The following is a 17,499-nucleotide window of genomic DNA, read 5'->3' as shown; positions in this document are numbered from 1 at the left end:
GATCACAGGAAGGATATGACAGTTGTTTTGATGTATATCCTGACTTGACTTATTAGTCTAATAAACTAGTTACCAAACAGTAAAGTCACAACTGCATCTATGCGCACATGTGGAAAAACAAATCCGCAGTTATATTTTAATTATGATAATTATTGTCAGCATTTTATTAATAGAATGACAGTTTAGAGTGGTTTACTGCATTCATTTGTCATAAAACAAAATCTGATCTTCATCTAAGTCAAGAGTGTTAACAAATATAAAGTGCTTAAAATAATACTGTTCTAAATAAAATCTTTCATGTCTTTTTTGAGAACAACCACAAAACCTTAATATAACATATATAATAATGCTACTGGAAAAAGTATGTAAATAAATAAATCAAAAGAAAAGAAAATTGAACTGGAAGAATAGTTTTGCCTTACACCCGAGTCTAATATACACAGCTTCAAACACAGCTGCATATTCAATACAGAACCAAACACACATAACACACAGAAATATATGTCTTAATTAAAAACATGCTACCATGTGTGGGAAGAAACGGGCAGATGGTTTGTGAATCTGTAATAATTTATGAGCTGTAGCTAAATTCTGTGAATGTGATGTTAATATTAAAGAGGATTATTCACTGATTCAGTATCATGGATTTAGACTGTAGGTGTAATGTAGAAAACTAGATATTAGAAACTAAATGATGATGAGTTATGATCACTGTGACACCTGCAGCCCTCTCCTCCTCTCTTCCTGGGTATTTATAGCCTAATGACCAATCTGCCCATCGGTTCCACCCAGCACACCTGTGTTACCTCAATTAGCTTCGCAGTGTTAAGTCATGTCCCCTCCTGTCTGTGACTGAGTTTGAAGACCTGTCCAAGTGTGAGAATCGTTTCTGTTTGGAATTGATTAGATGGCTTAGAGTTGCCAAATGTAAGTAACTTTGGTTCAGGCTAATCAGCTAGTGTTTGTATTTGGTTTTAACGTTAACCTGTTTCTCCAGATGTTGCGACTAACTAGCTAGTTATGGACCAAACCACTTCAAATCATTATTAGTATTAGAGTATTTTATCAAAATCATGTTTTAGAGTATCTGGGTTATCCCTGATCTTCAGCTAGCTAACGTTTTAGCAGCTAGCTAGCTAGTTAGATACTTTTTGTTTTAGCTTGCTAATAACACATTTAGCCTTAGCTAACACATTTAGCCTTAGCTAACACATTTAGCCTTAGCTAACACATTTAGCCTTAGCTAACACATTTAGCCTTAGCTAACACATTTAGCCTTAGCTAGCCCCCACAGCGCAGCATTAGTATTAATTTGATGCTGTTTTTCAGATGCCCTGACAGATAAGACTCATTTTAATTAAATTTTTATGCCCCTTAAAGCTCTGTTTTGGTTGTCGTCAACTCTTGAGGCAAATATCTGGACTTTAGCAACTTAAATTAAATGTCTTATGTGGAAAGGTGGCAAACTTTAAGCAAACAGCTGCTTGCTGCTTCCTAAATGTGTTTGTATGTGTATTTATTTTAATATTTATTTACTATTTAGTGAGCATAGTTAATAAGCTAAGTGAATTTGGTCCACAGAACCAAAACACATGCTCTAAGCTGAGGTGAACTGCAGCTGGGCAGAAAACTATGTACTGTGTATATATGATAAAAAATACATTTTTCTACAAACACAAGAGTAATAAGATACAAAAATATTTGAACCATTTTATTGCAATGCTATGGGCAATAGAAAATGATACGGGGACCTGAGTCTGCATATTTGCACATACAGTATGTGTCAAGGCTTTATAAACAAACAGGAAACTGAAGAGACAAAGAATGCTCATGTTTGTTGTGCACAATGCATTTTTGTGATTATAATGGCATTGCGTGTTTGCAGTGTTAATCATAATTTCAAGGTGGTTTCTTTCAGGCCAGTCTTATTAGAGGGACAAAAGGGAAGGTGGGAGGTGGAAGCTGAAGTTTCTTTAAACATTGTCCTTGACTATGTTCTTTCTTTTGATTGCAGGAAAAAGCAGAGAGGCAAAGTGGGTGTTCAGGAGGTAAACAAATCCCTCATCAATGTATGGGTAAGGCCATATATGTGTCGTTATATATAATTACCTAAATGATTCATTGCATTCTGAAATGTTCTGGTTTTAATGAAGAAAGCTTACAGATAACCAATCAATGAGCTATTCATGAAATATAATTTAAATTATTTTTTTGTATTAATTAAAATGTATAATTTAAATATGGTTATGAACATATGCCCCAGCTCTTTCAGTTGTTGCTGTTGTTCACCAAAGTGTAAACTGACTTTTGGAACAAATTTTCCTTGTGGTTTTAGATTTCTATACTTGCACACATAATGTCTTTTGCTGTCCTCATTCTTCAGCATCTCACAACAGTAAAATTGGGCAAATGAAATATTAAGCACATGGCTCACATTTCAGTTAACTTTGTGGATGTCACAGTTTAGGTCTGCACCATTACTGCAGCTGGATGTGTGAATGTGAACGATTATCATAAAAACATTGGCTCTGACTAAAAACTGAATTTGTGCAAACATAGCCATAGAGGTTACCTTCAAGAAGCCAGATCCTCATTTCACACTTTACTTAAGTGATGAGTGATGCCATTCGTGATTACTCAGCAATTTCCAGAATGCCCCTCAAAAATTAAATGTTGGTCAGGGATATTGAATTGGATAAAGATGCATGCTGACACTGAGATTTCCATGTGTCTCAGGAGACATACCTTCATTTTTGGTCTCTGTTCTGGTTTACTATTTACTAAATTACTATTTAAACCTGTAAATGTGTTTATGCTTCAAAATACAAGATTTGATTGTGTTAAACTTAAAATATTACAAGACATGATGCATCTAATTACATTCAAAAAATGCATTTGCATATCTATGCATAGCTGTTGACTGACGGATACATTTTATATGTAACCTCAAGTACAACACTATTTACTGCTGCTATTATACTATTACTAATATTCCCTATTAAGAATTGCACTTACCAAAGCCTTTATATTACTGGAGAACTGAACATAACAGAAATAATCTAAACAATGAGAAAGAGTTGCTGAGTCCATTAAGGTCACTCTGTGTAGCTCGATAAATCCTTCTCAGCAAAATCAGCAAAACATAATTAAACTCCCAAGCAGACAAAGAAACAATGCTGCTAAAGCACAATAAAATAAAAGTTTTCAGATAATGCTGAAGAATGCAGCTAATTATAAGGCGTGTAAATTTACACTGCTCAAGATAAACCTTAGCACACATTATGCTGTAGTTGGAAGAAAGGAAAAAGACTGCTTTGAGCATGCATTGCATACTTGAGCTGAAAAGACCTTCATGTCTGTCTGACCTAGACAGGTAAATGGATTTTACTGTGACCACCAGATTACTAAAGCAGACATGGAGTCCGTGCCATAACATATTTGACCAATGTAGGGTCCTAACAACATGTACATACTTACTCATGACAGAAAATTATCAGTACAGAAATATTTATTTGGGCCCAATGTACAGCATGTATAGTGCAAATTTCCTATGTTTGAGGTGAGTACCTAATTTCTGCTGAAAGAAATTAGTGTGCCTCCTCTACATGGGGGTTACAACACAGAGTTGGCCATAGGGCAGCACTCTAGAGTCAGTGAAGATGTAGCAGTCAGTGTGATTACATTCATCAGTATTCAGTGAGAGTAGCATGGCAGATCTCACACATCCTTGGGGAAAGCCTAACTGATGATCTTAGACTCAGAGCCAGATTCACCTCCTTTTTTCTTTTGTGTGAATGAGTGATACTACCTGATGGCAACAGTTATCAGGAGCAGTAAGGGCTTGTCTGTTAGCCTAAATTCATACATGATACTCGAGCACTGTCACTGGCTATCTGTTTGGGAACTGACTTAACAGTTAAAATCTGTATTTATGAATTCAGAGCAGAATGTCAAGGGGGCTGTTAAGTGTATGGAAGTTGGATAGCTGGGATGCATTTATCATGAGGGCTTTAGCTCTCCTCTAGAGTTTTAAGGCTGTCCTTTTGTGGAAAAGTATAGAGGACTAGCAAAGAGAAGAACATAAGGAGTGAAGATTAAGCAGTTTAAAGAAATATGAGATAATTGCATGTTGAATGACTTCCCTCTTTAATTTTGAAGTCATGTGAGAATTTAAATCAATGTCTTGTCACTGTATATTGTCAATAAGCCAGCTCTAATGAACAAATTGACATGTGTATGTGTTGACCTGGCTTGCTTTTGTGATTTACAATGGTATCCTGGGGGGGGGGAGCATGTTTGTATGTTGCTGGTGAAAGCTCAGAGGTTAAAATGAGCTGCAGAGTTCCTAAAGCGGGAGAATATGGGCTCTTTAGTAACATTTGAGATTGGAGAGTGGTGTGTGAGTGAAGCCTGTGAGGTCTGACAAGAGAAAAATAACCTGTTGAGTGAAAGTGAAGGTTTTTTTTTTTTCTTCTTGTAGCAACGTGTGTGTAGTAATGAAAAGTTGAAGGTCAGAGAATCAATCAGCAGTTTTAAAGGGGGGGAAAGAATAGAGAGATAAATGCGAATGAAATAAGCTCAAAAGGGGAATAGGTCTTAGCATATGAGATAAAGCTCATGAAAGAAAGAATGTAAAGGTGAGGAAAAAGGCAAATTGAAGGCCTTTGAACGTTTCAATCCTGCTATGTAGGACAAAAGTGAGTGTAAGTCTTTATTAAGAATAACATGCAGTAGTAGACTGGGGAATTCTACTACTGTGTACTGTTTTGCTGATCTGGTGTCAATTTAAAGATGATGCAGCCCAGAGTAACAGACTGAAGATTGCTAACCATCAAGAAATCAGTTTAGTCATGCTTTGAGTGCATGGAAACTTGTCAGTGCTAATAACAGAGCTGAAAAACATGAGCAGAGTTGAGTGCAAGCAAGCAAATCCACCTGACAATGTGGTGGAAGTCCTTCCTCAGAGCTGATGGAAGGTGATATTCATGTAAAAGTTGAATGGCAAACACTGTCATTGTGGCATTTTCTTCAGAAACCTTTGCAGGGTAATGTTGTCATCAAGGAAAGAAATTGAAGCTGCTGAGAGTTTAAGGGTTGGACCTGTGTTAAATCCTGGAGACCTGGCCTTTTAACCTTTCTCTGTTTAAGCATGTTCACTGGCATCAGATGATTCTCTGGATGTCCATGCACAAATTCTTTTACCAGTTTTTTAACTGGTGTTGTCTGCTCCCAGTGATCATACAGTCTCTCATTCAGGGTCCTTTCTCTTTCGCCAGTATGCTCAAGCTTGAGCTGTTGATAAATAGTTGTGGTGAGTTTTAAAGGGGACTCTGTGATGAAATCTTGCATTATTATTTCATTAGACCCTGTCTGCCTGGTGAACACAATGACTTTAATTAACCCTAATGGCTTTACTGAGGATCCCGAGTAACTTATGTTACTTTTGGGCAAATAAATTGACGTTTTCATGTGCAAACTGCACGAAATGAAAATATTTAACTCAGCATTTTTTTTTGCCTCTTTACAGTTACTTCTAGAAATGTCAAATGACACAAAATGTAATGTAATCTGACCTTATACATTAAAGTTATTTGGAAGAGCTGCAAGTCACTCTATACCTGTTGTTATACAAAAATCGTGAAGTTAAAGGTGGGGTGAGACATGCATAATCGTGGCCATTCGTCATCCTGCTTAAGGTACTAATGTGTTCGGCTGACTCCTCAGAAACTGCTGTGTTGCTGAAATGTCTTCTGGCTTCTCAGTAGCCATTTGCGAAATTCCCAGGTCGACTTTTAGGCACCAGTTATAAACTGTCCCGTGAAGGATGTGCAAGAATAAATAGCCCTGCATCTGAAGCTTCAGAAAAAGAAACAAAATGATCCCAAATGAAGGATAGAAGATAAGCTTAGTTTTTCATGGTAAAACTTAAAATGTAATATAGGAATTAAACTGGTACAAATGAACTATGGACATTTGTAACCAGTGAGCTAAATTGTTCACATATTTTCACTGTACAGATAACAGACATCTCATACCAGTTAAATATCATGTAAATTAAATATTGCAGAACAATATAAACTTGATCACATTCTATCAGGCAATTGATGGCAATGCTGTGATGCATGTCTCAAACCACAGTGGGTGGTAAAGGACAACTCTATGGGGAACCCCAAGAAGCCTTATCAAGCTCTGGAATACAATTATCGCTTATCCATGTTTAATATCTCATCCGTCTTCTCCTCTCCACTCAAATACTGATACTCACTCTGCAATTATTATCACAGCTGGGGTCCAGATTGGAGGAATCAGATTCACTGCCCTCCTAAATGAACTGATTGGGATTTAATAAATAGTTAGACAAAAAATATGTTGTTCATTGGACTCCACAGAGATAAACATGCCTCAGTGGTTATTGTGAAAACTGGCCTGAGTACAAAATTAAATCTTTTTTTTTTTTTTTTGTGGGGGGTTGAAGTTTCAAACTCATTGCACCACCATAAGCTAAATAAGCAAGTAAACAGGCTTTTACACTAGGGAGTCAGAGGTACCACTGGAGCTGTACCTACACATCCTGTCTCTAAAGACTAATTTATAGTGATCATTTCGAACAAGAACTGTCACTGCTCAGTTTGAGCTCCCAGTGTTTATATCAATTAATAGTGAAGACAGCATGAAATATATGTGAAGAAAGGTTGTGATCGCGTCCTTTACAGACTGGATCCACACATCTATATGTAAATAGATTTACAATGTACTATATTGTAAGATTGTTTATATAGAAAGTGACCTTTGTAGCAACAACAAACTGATTTGATTACTTCTGACATATAGTAATAAATGCTTGGCCCAGTCTGTATAGGGCACACATTTAGTTTTTTGGGGCAATAAAAGACAGTCAAGTAAACTATAAATTTAATCGCAGAATGGAGGCATCATGGTCGGAGGTACCTTAACTAAGAAGAATAAATCTGACTCTGATTTACGTTTGAGGTTCTTCTTAGTGCTGTGACAAAGATATGACCCTTTACTGGCCTGCTTCCTGTGAAGCAGTCCATTTCCAACACAAGACCAATCTGAGAATTAACTGTTCATTTCTGCTGTACTCAATTTTTTTGTCATAGCTCTATTAGGCAAATTATTTGTTTAATTTTTTTTTTTTTTTTTTTTTTTGTAGGGTTCATGGATTCTTTCTTTTACTGTTCCATTTCTACTGAAGCGTGAAATGGTAGACTAATTTGCAGACTTTCCAGACAAGGTTCTGTTTGTCTTTAGAAGTCACTACTTACTTCACACTCCAATGATTAAACTTGTCAATGTGTAAGCCTTTGAACCAGATTGTAACATTGGTTTGTCACTGCCATGTGGGAATAAGGCAAGCATAAAATGTTTGGCCTTTCATTTTGGACACTGTTGAAACAACTTTCATTAAATTAAAAGTGCCACTGGATAAAAGCCTAAAGGCATGAGTGCCCAAGAACCATCACATGTATTAAGAGGTGTGTATAAATACCAAGGGCTTTTGTTTAACAGCACTCTGAATGAACTACATTGCAAAGCAACTTTACATGACTAAAACAGACGGATTGGCTAAAACGAATTCTCATTTGCATTAAATGCTTATCTTTCCTAGGCAGATAAGCTAGGATCTATGCACTTGTCAATTGGTCATTTGTCATTACATGATGTGTATATGTCTCAGGGGAGCAAAAACTACCACTTGTCTGTTGAAAATATGTGGAGGTATTGATGGAAACCCACCCCCAAAGACCTCAGCTGGTGACCACCAGGAGAAAAACATTAGTCACTGATGGCAATTAAGACTTACCCATTTAATTAAAGCTACTTAAATGAAGTGATCTTTAAACTGGAATATCACTAGGCATTAGTTGGAGTCCTACTAATAGGCAAATGAAAGATGAACCTTTCAAAAGGTGTGGTATCACAGCAATTTTGTTCAGGTCATATTTTATTTTACAGATTAGTTTTATGCAGAAAAGTAAAAGTATTAATTCTGATATTTTAATCTTGGTCATTTTTATATCTACAAAAAATATGCTAGTGCAATAAAATAACCATGATGTCCTACATTTGATTACAAGATTACATTTAATGTAATGTTCAAAGATCTTCAGGAAAATGTCACCAAATCCTTTGGTGTAGCTCTAGCGTACAAAGTAATTTATCTGTATTCTGAAAGATGTTAATTTCAAGATTATCTCATAGAAAGGCATATATACAATATACTAAGCTGCTTTGAACCAGAAAAACAGATGCTTTATTTATATTTATTTCTTCTATGCAATAAGGCGTATATTCAGTAAAAATGTTTAGCATGCGGAGTATATCTGCAAATACACTGTAATTTGTCTTGGACAACAAGTATTGCAAAATAATCAAGCAAGGAAAAATATGTCAGTTATATATTGTACACAATTCACTTCAGCACAAGAACAAAACTTACAATTCATGCAGCATCCTCTTACATTAGTATGACTTGGTACCACACAGGGGATTTACAGTATGGAGGTATTATGCACACTCTCTCTATTTTCTTCTCTCTTCAGAGACTGGGCCGTTTCATTGTCATTCTGGAGGGATTTATTCTTATTAAAAGATCACATGAAACAAACCCTTGACAGACGGAAATTATTATAAGAGTAGATGGTGTCTTTTGTCCAGCATTTGGTGTTGTACTGTTGATATCCAAGATACTACATGCTGTCTAGCTTTGTAAGTATACTGTATAGTGTGAAGGTCATTTGTTACTGCAGTATTGGAAATCAGACCTGTCTCACCATTTATCCAACATGCAAGCTTCAATTTGCAACATGAGATCAATTCTTTTTGTTCATTTTGACACTTTTCATTAATGAAAACAAATGTTATACCTTTTGACTTGACTGTGTATATATGAGAACCATGCACGTGGTACCATATTATCACTGGTCAATTTATTTTTTGTATTAGGGCAACACTGCAGTGATCAGTTAGTTTTGTGTTTGTAGCTAGCACCGTGTATGTGTTTGTGTAGCTGCTTAGTCTGACTAATTTCAGAAACTCAATTTCCTTATTTCTCTCCAGTCTCACATTACATGTATATGAAGTGGGTGATAAAATCTGGGATAAGCATTTTATAGCTAGGAAGAGATTGTGTGAAATTACTTTTAACTAAACTTGTCTGTATGATAATTGACCTGTATCTTAACTAAATGTGCTTGTATTTACTTGTCCTAGGTTGATTTGGAGTCTATTATCACAGCTTCCGCAGTACATCTCCTAGTTGTACTTTCAGTTCAACCTTTCCTTCATGATTTTTGTCATCCATTACATACATTCGCTAGAAATAGAAATGGAGATTTACAGAAAGCCCACCCACACTGACCAGTATCTTTTGTTGGTCTTACATCATCCATTTGACACAAACTACAAGTCATCAGGACTCTGAACCATAGAGCGCAAAACATCCACAGAAGCCATAAAGACGGAAGATGGTCATCTGAAGACCAGGACCTGTGGATACCCCAAGTAGACATTTAACAGCAGGCACCTTATTTTTAGCTTTTTGGCCAAGACTGTATCACCTATAATAAACATTATGTGCAGTTGTTTTGTGAATACACAGCCCTGTGGTCCCCTGTGTGTATTGATGGAGCTTTTAGTGCTTGTTATTTCTGAAGGTTGTTAAACATTTGAGCAAACCAGTTGTTTGGGACTAGAATGAAAATCTTATGTTTACTTTTATAAATGATCTAAAACTGTTAATGGTTATAAGCAAGGGAATACTGTGTTGAAGGACACAAAGGATTAATTTACGTTCACTGTTGCAATGAAAACAGCCTTTTAATGAGTGGCAGTTAATCAGCTTTGCTCCCAGAGCAAATGCAGGTGTATGTCATTAGTCTGCTTGCTGAATACAAAACTACCACAGATTCCCACAAAATGTTTATTGTATTTTTGACACTATGTTAGCATTGATTTATATATGCTTAAAACATATCACATTTAGAAATATTTTTTTGTGCTAGTTGCCTTAGTTTACTTTCCAACACACACCAATGACAGGATGTTCTCAGTGGGTGCAGGCATCTGTACATTGTTAAAAATCAGGTCACAAACGCAGTCGGATACACATGTGCACACAGTCCCCTGGCCATCCTTATACTGAGAAGATGGCAGCAGGTGGATTTGGGGAGACAGATTGAGATGGATAGAGACCCAAAGAGGGACAGAAAGTGAAGATGGTGGGGGTGGGTAAAAGTTGGAGAGTGAGAGGTAGAAGTAGGACATGCGCCAGTCATAACTTTTGTCGCCAGAACACAAAGTTTCTACATATTTTAAGTCTATGTAACTTCAATTATTGTTGAGGTTGTCTGTATGAGAGTTAAGTTATTGAAGCACAGTTGCTGAATAGCTTTGAGTTCAGTTAGTAATCAGTGTTGAAGGTCTCAGTGATGGAAGCATTTTATTCAGAGGAAAACTATTCAGACTATCCCATTCGATGGATGACTTGGACACCTCATACAAGATGAAAGGAAAATTATTTCTTTTCTTGGTAATACACAGCCTGTTCAGCAGCTTTTAAGAATACGCAGTTGGTTCAAATGATGATTCTCTGTACGTGCTTAACTGAACTTCCAGAACTGTCTTCCACTTTTGAATTAAGTGGATAGGGAAACTGCAGACAACAAACCCCCAGGCTATTGACACCCCAAAAAGCTGAGCAGCACAAATGACTCTGTTGTCATTCTCTGAGGAGGCTTGCTGCCTGGAGTCAGACAGCCCTTTCTCCTCCATTATTACAGAGACAAGAAAATGAGATGGGCTCAATTATGTTTATTGCTGCTCCAGCTGGTGGGCACCTACTTGAGCTACATATCTGATAATAAGATCAGGGCTGAATATTATTTTTTTTTTTGAGGTTTCAGTGGAGCAGGAGGTGAGGTTTTGATAGGGCATTATTGTAATATCTCCCCTGTATTAACATTGTGCCCCTTACTTTCATCTCCTAACAAATTCACTAGGTTACACAGCAGTTATTTTTCAGTGTTGGTAAATATGATAAAGTGATCAAATTAAGGAATATTAGTTGTTCATCAGAGGAAAATAGTCACAAAAAACTGTCTACTAAAACAAAATTTGAAAAACCTTGTAAAGTGTAAATTTAAGAAAAGCAACACATAATACAATTTATTTAAAAATGTGACAGTCGGTGGATTGGCATGTGTCAATAGTGTATGTCTGACAGCAGCCTTCTTATAGAAAAGTGAGGGACAGCATATTGAAGTGTTATCTGTATATCTGTACAAATGTCATTGATGAATCACCATTTTGTAAAAATAAAAGAAAATTATGTGACTTGCTGAGAAACAGTGGGATGGCAAGGGGGAATCAAAGGTTAATAGTTATAGAATTCATCTAGACGCATTAGGTGCTGTCAGGTAGGCTTGTGATGGATGAGGGAACCTATTGCAACATGCTAGAGACAGCCAAGGATTTTCAGGATCTTGGTGTCACCATGTGGGCCACTCTCTCTGGCTAAGACAAATCACTCTTAATGTCATTGGAGATTCCCCCCTAATTCAATTGACATTTTAGAGACGTCTTGTTAATTCCTCTCCGTGCCATATGAATTGGATTCATAGGAACAATCTTGCACTGCCAATTTACACTTGGCAGCAGAGTTGAGTGTAAATGCAGGAAGTAGTGTAATTTTCATACAGTGAACCTAAAGTAAATATAATTCAGTATGTCTAATCATATGAACATAAAAGGGTACTTAAAGTCATTATTTAGGTGGTGTCAAACTAAAGTTTTACAGTACACTATAATCTATTTTTTTTCCAGTATAGCTTGTTACCTTTCTGCTTGATAATAGGAGGACTTCCATCATACTCAGACTTATTGTACAGGCCCACTGTACTCTCTTGTACCCTAAAGACATACAGCTCTGGAAAAAATTAAGACCACTGCAATGTATTCATAAAATAGCATCTATATGAGAATGACATTCATTCCATTCAAGTGTCTGTTGAAGTCCTACACCAGCACATCTATTCTGCTTCATGAAGTACTGATTACGTGATCACCAAAACTCTTGTTTTGTTTTTGTTTTTTAGGAGTGTTATACAGTTACCCGACAGCAATGTGGAACAACTTGTGGAGAACATGCTGCAATGCATGAAAGCTTTATTTTTGTAAATCAGGGTTATTCCGTCAAATACTGATTGCTTAAATGAAAATATTATTACCACTTTGTTTACAAGTGAATATATTTCTTTTAATTTTGTTTTCTTTGAATTTTGTAAATGTATGCTCTAAATAACAATAGTTTTATTTGGAATTGAGAAGAAATATTGTCAGCAGTTTTCAAAAAATGAAGTTAAAATAAAGTTAAAATTCTTAAAGTTGTTCATTTCACCAATACATGCACTGATAAAATGTGGAAAACTGATTATTTAGCAGTGGTCTTTTTTATTTCCAGCAACAACATGATTGGGGGCCACTGGCATTAGGCAAGCATGAGCCACCTAAATTTCCAAAACTGCTTACGGTAGAAATCTTTCTACTGTAGGGTGGGTGTGTATGCCAAATACCATGAAATGTGGGGGTGGGGATTTGATTTCCCCTCAGAAAAAAAAGTGAATTTGTGCCCTTGCACTATTCCCTTGAGGGATCTCCTCAGCTTTTTCAGCTTATATGCTGCTGACACACAAAGGGATTCACACCATACTCCCCCAAATGCAACACTGTCCTCTAAATACATCCTCCAGATATCACATTCTGCAGACATATCACTGAAATGATGCATGGTGCAGGTATTTATCATTGCTTATTTACTTATGGAAGTCATGCGAAGTTGATGGCAGTGTTCCTGCCTTATGTTAGGTTTTATTACATTATAAAACAATAAGGAAATATGAGAGAAACATGAAAAATCTCCATATCAAAACATGTACTGTATGCCAGTAGAATCCACAGTTTTTCTCTCCCTCCTACTGTTGGTTTTCTAATCACCTCAATTGGATTCCTCTTTGAATCAAAGTGGCACTGCAGGGAGATATGCATATTAGTATATCTCTCTTTGTGTGTGTGTGTGTGTGTGTGTTTTGTTTTGTTTCTTTTTTCATGAATGGGACTTGCACTCGTAAATGACAGTTTTTTGTTCCAGCTTATGCTTTTCACATTTATAGAGGAAACCTACAAATTATAAATAAAAGCTGCACTTACATAAAACTGTATTTTTTTTCTTTTTTCCATTGCCCCACAGACCATTTATGTGAAAAGAATGGATAATGTGGTTATTGCTGTGGCACTGGTTTTATGAGTATATGTCTATAGTTTTGAAAAGGAAGTAGGTGCAGCACCAATCATGATTTATAAGGTTGCAGAAACATGTGAATGTACAGAAAGAATATAATTAGAAGTTGTGAGGGGTGAGTGTTCTTGTTGAAATTTCATAAATATTTTTAATCACAATCTAAATTGCAATCTTTTTTCCCAATTTTGCAATGATATAATAAATGGAATACATAATTTATTTTAACAGCACACCTACATATTAAGCTACATTATATTTGTTTTTGATGTAGGTGGGATAGAAGTTTATTAGGCTCTTGAAATCATTACATGAAGTTTGCAGGAGGACGACGACATCAAATTAGATGACATTGAGGATTCACTTGAAATTAGAGATTGTGGACATATTTAAAAGCTGTATAACTACTTTCAGATGGCCTTCTGAGAACCAGAAAAAACTAAAAACTGTAACCACATTTTTGCTCTTTTCCCCTTTTGTCCTGTGTCAATCTACTTAACACACTACTAAGCATTTAACCTTTAGCTGAAAGGTTACAGTGCCTTTGTAGAGTATTATTGTAGTGACAGAAGCAGCTTTCAGATATGCACTGGAACCCTGAACATATCTAGGAATTAGCTGTGTGAGCTGCAGATGAGAAGTTAAACAACAGAGATTCGCTGGACTTTATTCTGTGTGCCTCTAGTACAAAGTCTAGATAATGTTGGAATGTGATCTCCAGTGTGTCATACCATGCTTGCTCATATGCTGAACACAGGTGCCCCCACCCTCTGCTGAAATCAAGTGAGTTTGTCCCCATGTGAGAACATGCCTGACTAAATGTGCGAGAGCAAAAGTTCCCACAATGTCTGGACCCGATTCTCTCAACATTGTCTGCAGTTTATATTTGCAATAAGCTATAATGTCAAGTGATGGGGTTAAAAGTTTAGTGACCTATGATTCAGCGTTTCTACAGTTGTCTGTTTCTAGTTGATACTTCGCTTGGAGTCTGTTTTGATGAAGAGATGAGTATAATTGTGCTTGGGCCTCCTGTTGTTAGAAGTTTTGCTAGATGGCACGTGGGTAAGATGTAAACATTGCAACACACTGCAAACGGGTATAAAGTCAGATGAAAAGTAGAGACAGTGGTACCTGACTTACATGGGAATATATACCCATCCTCCAGCCTCAGTCAGTGAGTTAAAGACAGCTGTATAGTGGGTAGTCGTCTACCAAGGCGAATGAGCCTTTGGGATAGTGGCGCACTTATGACTGCCTCTTATTTCCCATTTGTAATTATGCTGTGCCCCAAGTGTTCACATACTCACTGTGATGCAAACATACGCCATATAATGCAGTATTGGATTTTTGACAGATTATTCCCCCTCCAGGGCTATGCCAATACCTGAAACCTCAGAGACAAAAAGTGAGAGATGGGAAAGTGGGAAGGGCATGACATGAGGAAATGAATGTTATAATTAAGCTAATTGCAAAATAGATGAGATCATTGGTGTTACCGAATTAGCTCATCTTCTGACTCTTTTCAGACTGTCTCATGAGGTTTACCTTGTCTTTTATATAGTCCTCCTCTGTGTGCAGTTCACCTGAAATTAATAGTACTTATATGCCCTTGTGTGGAAAAATCTGAGTCAGCAGTAGCAGCATAGTATTGTAAAGCTTGTATCTTTTGAGTATAATAATTAAATTGTAATTGAATTTTGCTGCACTCACTGTTCAAAGGTTTTTACTGCATTAGCTTAAACCTCATGTGGCTGTTGAGTTAATCAAGTCCAATGTGAATATTGTGTAATCTCAACAAACGCATTGAAAGCCTAGTTTTAATTACAATGCAATGCAACAGTTTTTTCAATGATTAACCTGATGATTTTCCATTGGTTTTAGAAGGCCCCACTATTGCATAAGATTGAAGTAGATGAGCTGCATTGATTAGGTTTCTTTTATTGTAGATATGTTTTTAATTGCAGTTTAATTGTTAGTGTTGCTGCTGTATGCGCAGTCAATTTAATAGAGATGTATAATACCAATAACTAAACCCCTTGGATGGGCATTTAACCAAGGGTTTGGGGTTCATTGTCTTGGACTTGTCTTTTTTTTTTTTTATTTAAGTAAAGTTTACAATGCACATTTGATTTGAACATAATGTGCTAAAAATGAATTGTTCATTTTTGTTTTTTGGTGATCAATTTATAAACATTTGAATAAAACCTACAGATAATTTTTGTGTTTTCTTGCCAGAGTACTCTATTGCCAAATCTTGAAAGAGACATCTGTGAATTGAAAACCATTCCAGGTGACCACCTCATGAGAGAATGCCAAGAGTGTGCATAGCTGTCATCAAAGCACAAAGTGGCTACTAGGAGAATTGAAAATGTAAAACATTCTGCATTATTTATTTTTTGTCTTTGTTGACTACATAATTCCAGTGTAATAATAATTTCAGTGCCTTCAGTATTAATGTTCACTGGTAAAAACCACTAAAGGCATGTCTAAACTTTTGACTGGTAGTGTAGATCACACAATATTGGTTGCCATACTTCAACTTTCAAAAAGAAAAAGAGAAAAGTAGTTATGTTTTAGTAGCTTACGTAGGATGGTTTAAAGTAAATACATTCCACGATTTATAGTAGCAAAACAACATATTGTGAAAGTCTATTTGAGAATAACTTACCTTAAGTGCAAAATGAAGATTTATTTCTGAAATCTTACTTACATTTGTTCAGATTCATTATCAGGCAGCCAGTCTCCATCCTCCCAAAACATTTGACAATCAGAGGTCCATTTTTTTTCTTTTTTTTTTTTTAACTGCACTTGCATTTACTTCAAGGCAGAACTAATCAATAAGTCCATCACTTGCCTTTCACTGCCTTTCATCCTGTTTTGTACAGTAATTTCCTTCTTTTATTTGTTGCAATTGCTTTTGTTCTTAAATCGTGCAAATAAATAAATTCAAATAGTAATATTTTTAACTCAACCGCTGCACTTGGTTTTGTATGGATTAAACAAAATGTCAATTTGTGATATTTTAGAGATACAGGTAGGGTGACTGTTTACTTTTAGTCAGAGCCAGGATATATATTGCTGTCTAAGGTTTAGCTTAGTCTTTATCACCCTCAGGTTTATCACGCGGACTTGCTTATACACAGGTAAGATAATTTAAAATGAGTCAGATTACTCCTTTATAACAGTATGACCATGTCTGCAATATTCATGTAATGGATACCAAACGTGACTCTACGGAAACAATGGTGGCACCATGCAAAATCAACAGAAAACAAAACATTTACATCAAAACATGATGTGGTAGGAGACATATTTATAGAAACGGTCCACTACACTTAACAATTATATTATTTGTATTGACCTCAGATATTGGAAAAATAAAACATGCAGACCTGGCTGCCTGCAAAATGAAACTGGTATAGAAGCTACACATTTTTCCAAATTTGAAGGGCATAGCTAAATAAAGTTACGGATCTCTCTTTAGCCTTGACCCCTGCCAATGCATGATAGTTTTCTTGTGTTGTAATTGTATAGCATACTTAGTATTTTTAAAAGAAGTGAGTCGCACAAGAGGCACAGTCGAGATATACTCTGCCTCAAGGTTATTCATTTGTCTTTAAGTGTACAAAATAACATTGATTTATAGTTGTAATAATCAGTGTATGATTTGTTTTTCAATTAAAAAATGAAAAATTTCTCATTTTGGTTTTGAAAGCGAAAATTGAAAAAACAAGTGTTTTTTTTTTTTTTGTATTTTGATTTTTCGTTTTAAATTGAAAAATGAATGATACACTAGTAATGTTCCATAGTGCTTCTGCTGTACATGAAGGTGTCATTACGTTTACTACCATTCTCATCATTAAAATGTAGTTCTATTGGGTCTGTGAGATCATTAATAAGCAACAGTAAATGAAGGCATGACTGTTTTTTCCTGGACATACCATCATTTGGTTTAATGGTGTTTGTGCCTATTGATTTTCACTCAATATTTAAAAAAATTACTGATCTCAGTCAGCATCAATATGATCATCTGGTATGAGTCAGTGTGAAAGAACGACACTAAATTGCTTTCGGTTTGCTTTGATGGAAAAACATCCCTGTCCTTTCGAGGTAGCTCATGTAACCTTTCCAAAGAAATCAACAGATGGTGTATTTGGTGATATTTTGTTAAGGTTGTATGTATG

The 17,499-nt window shown here is 36.0% G+C and overlaps 1 protein-coding gene across 1 annotated transcript in view; it reads left to right on the top strand.

Annotated features, from left to right (window-relative positions):
• The first annotated feature begins 802 nt into the window (after window positions 1–802).
• The window catches only part of chrna4b (cholinergic receptor, nicotinic, alpha 4b), a 29,563-nt gene continuing 12,866 nt past the window's right edge, over window positions 803–17,499 (top strand). Inside the window, exons 1-2 of the mRNA XM_026368759.1 lie at window positions 803–927; window positions 2,015–2,075. Coding sequence (XP_026224544.1) covers window positions 2,072–2,075 — 4 coding nt within the window. The 5' untranslated portion in view covers window positions 803–927; window positions 2,015–2,071. The remainder of the gene's footprint in view (window positions 928–2,014; window positions 2,076–17,499) is intronic.

The sequence above is a fragment of the Anabas testudineus genome, chromosome 7 (genome assembly GCF_900324465.2).
Source record: "Anabas testudineus chromosome 7, fAnaTes1.2, whole genome shotgun sequence".
NCBI classification, from domain to species: Eukaryota; Metazoa; Chordata; class Actinopteri; order Anabantiformes; family Anabantidae; genus Anabas; species Anabas testudineus.
This window is presented reverse-complemented; position numbering and strand designations above follow the sequence as displayed.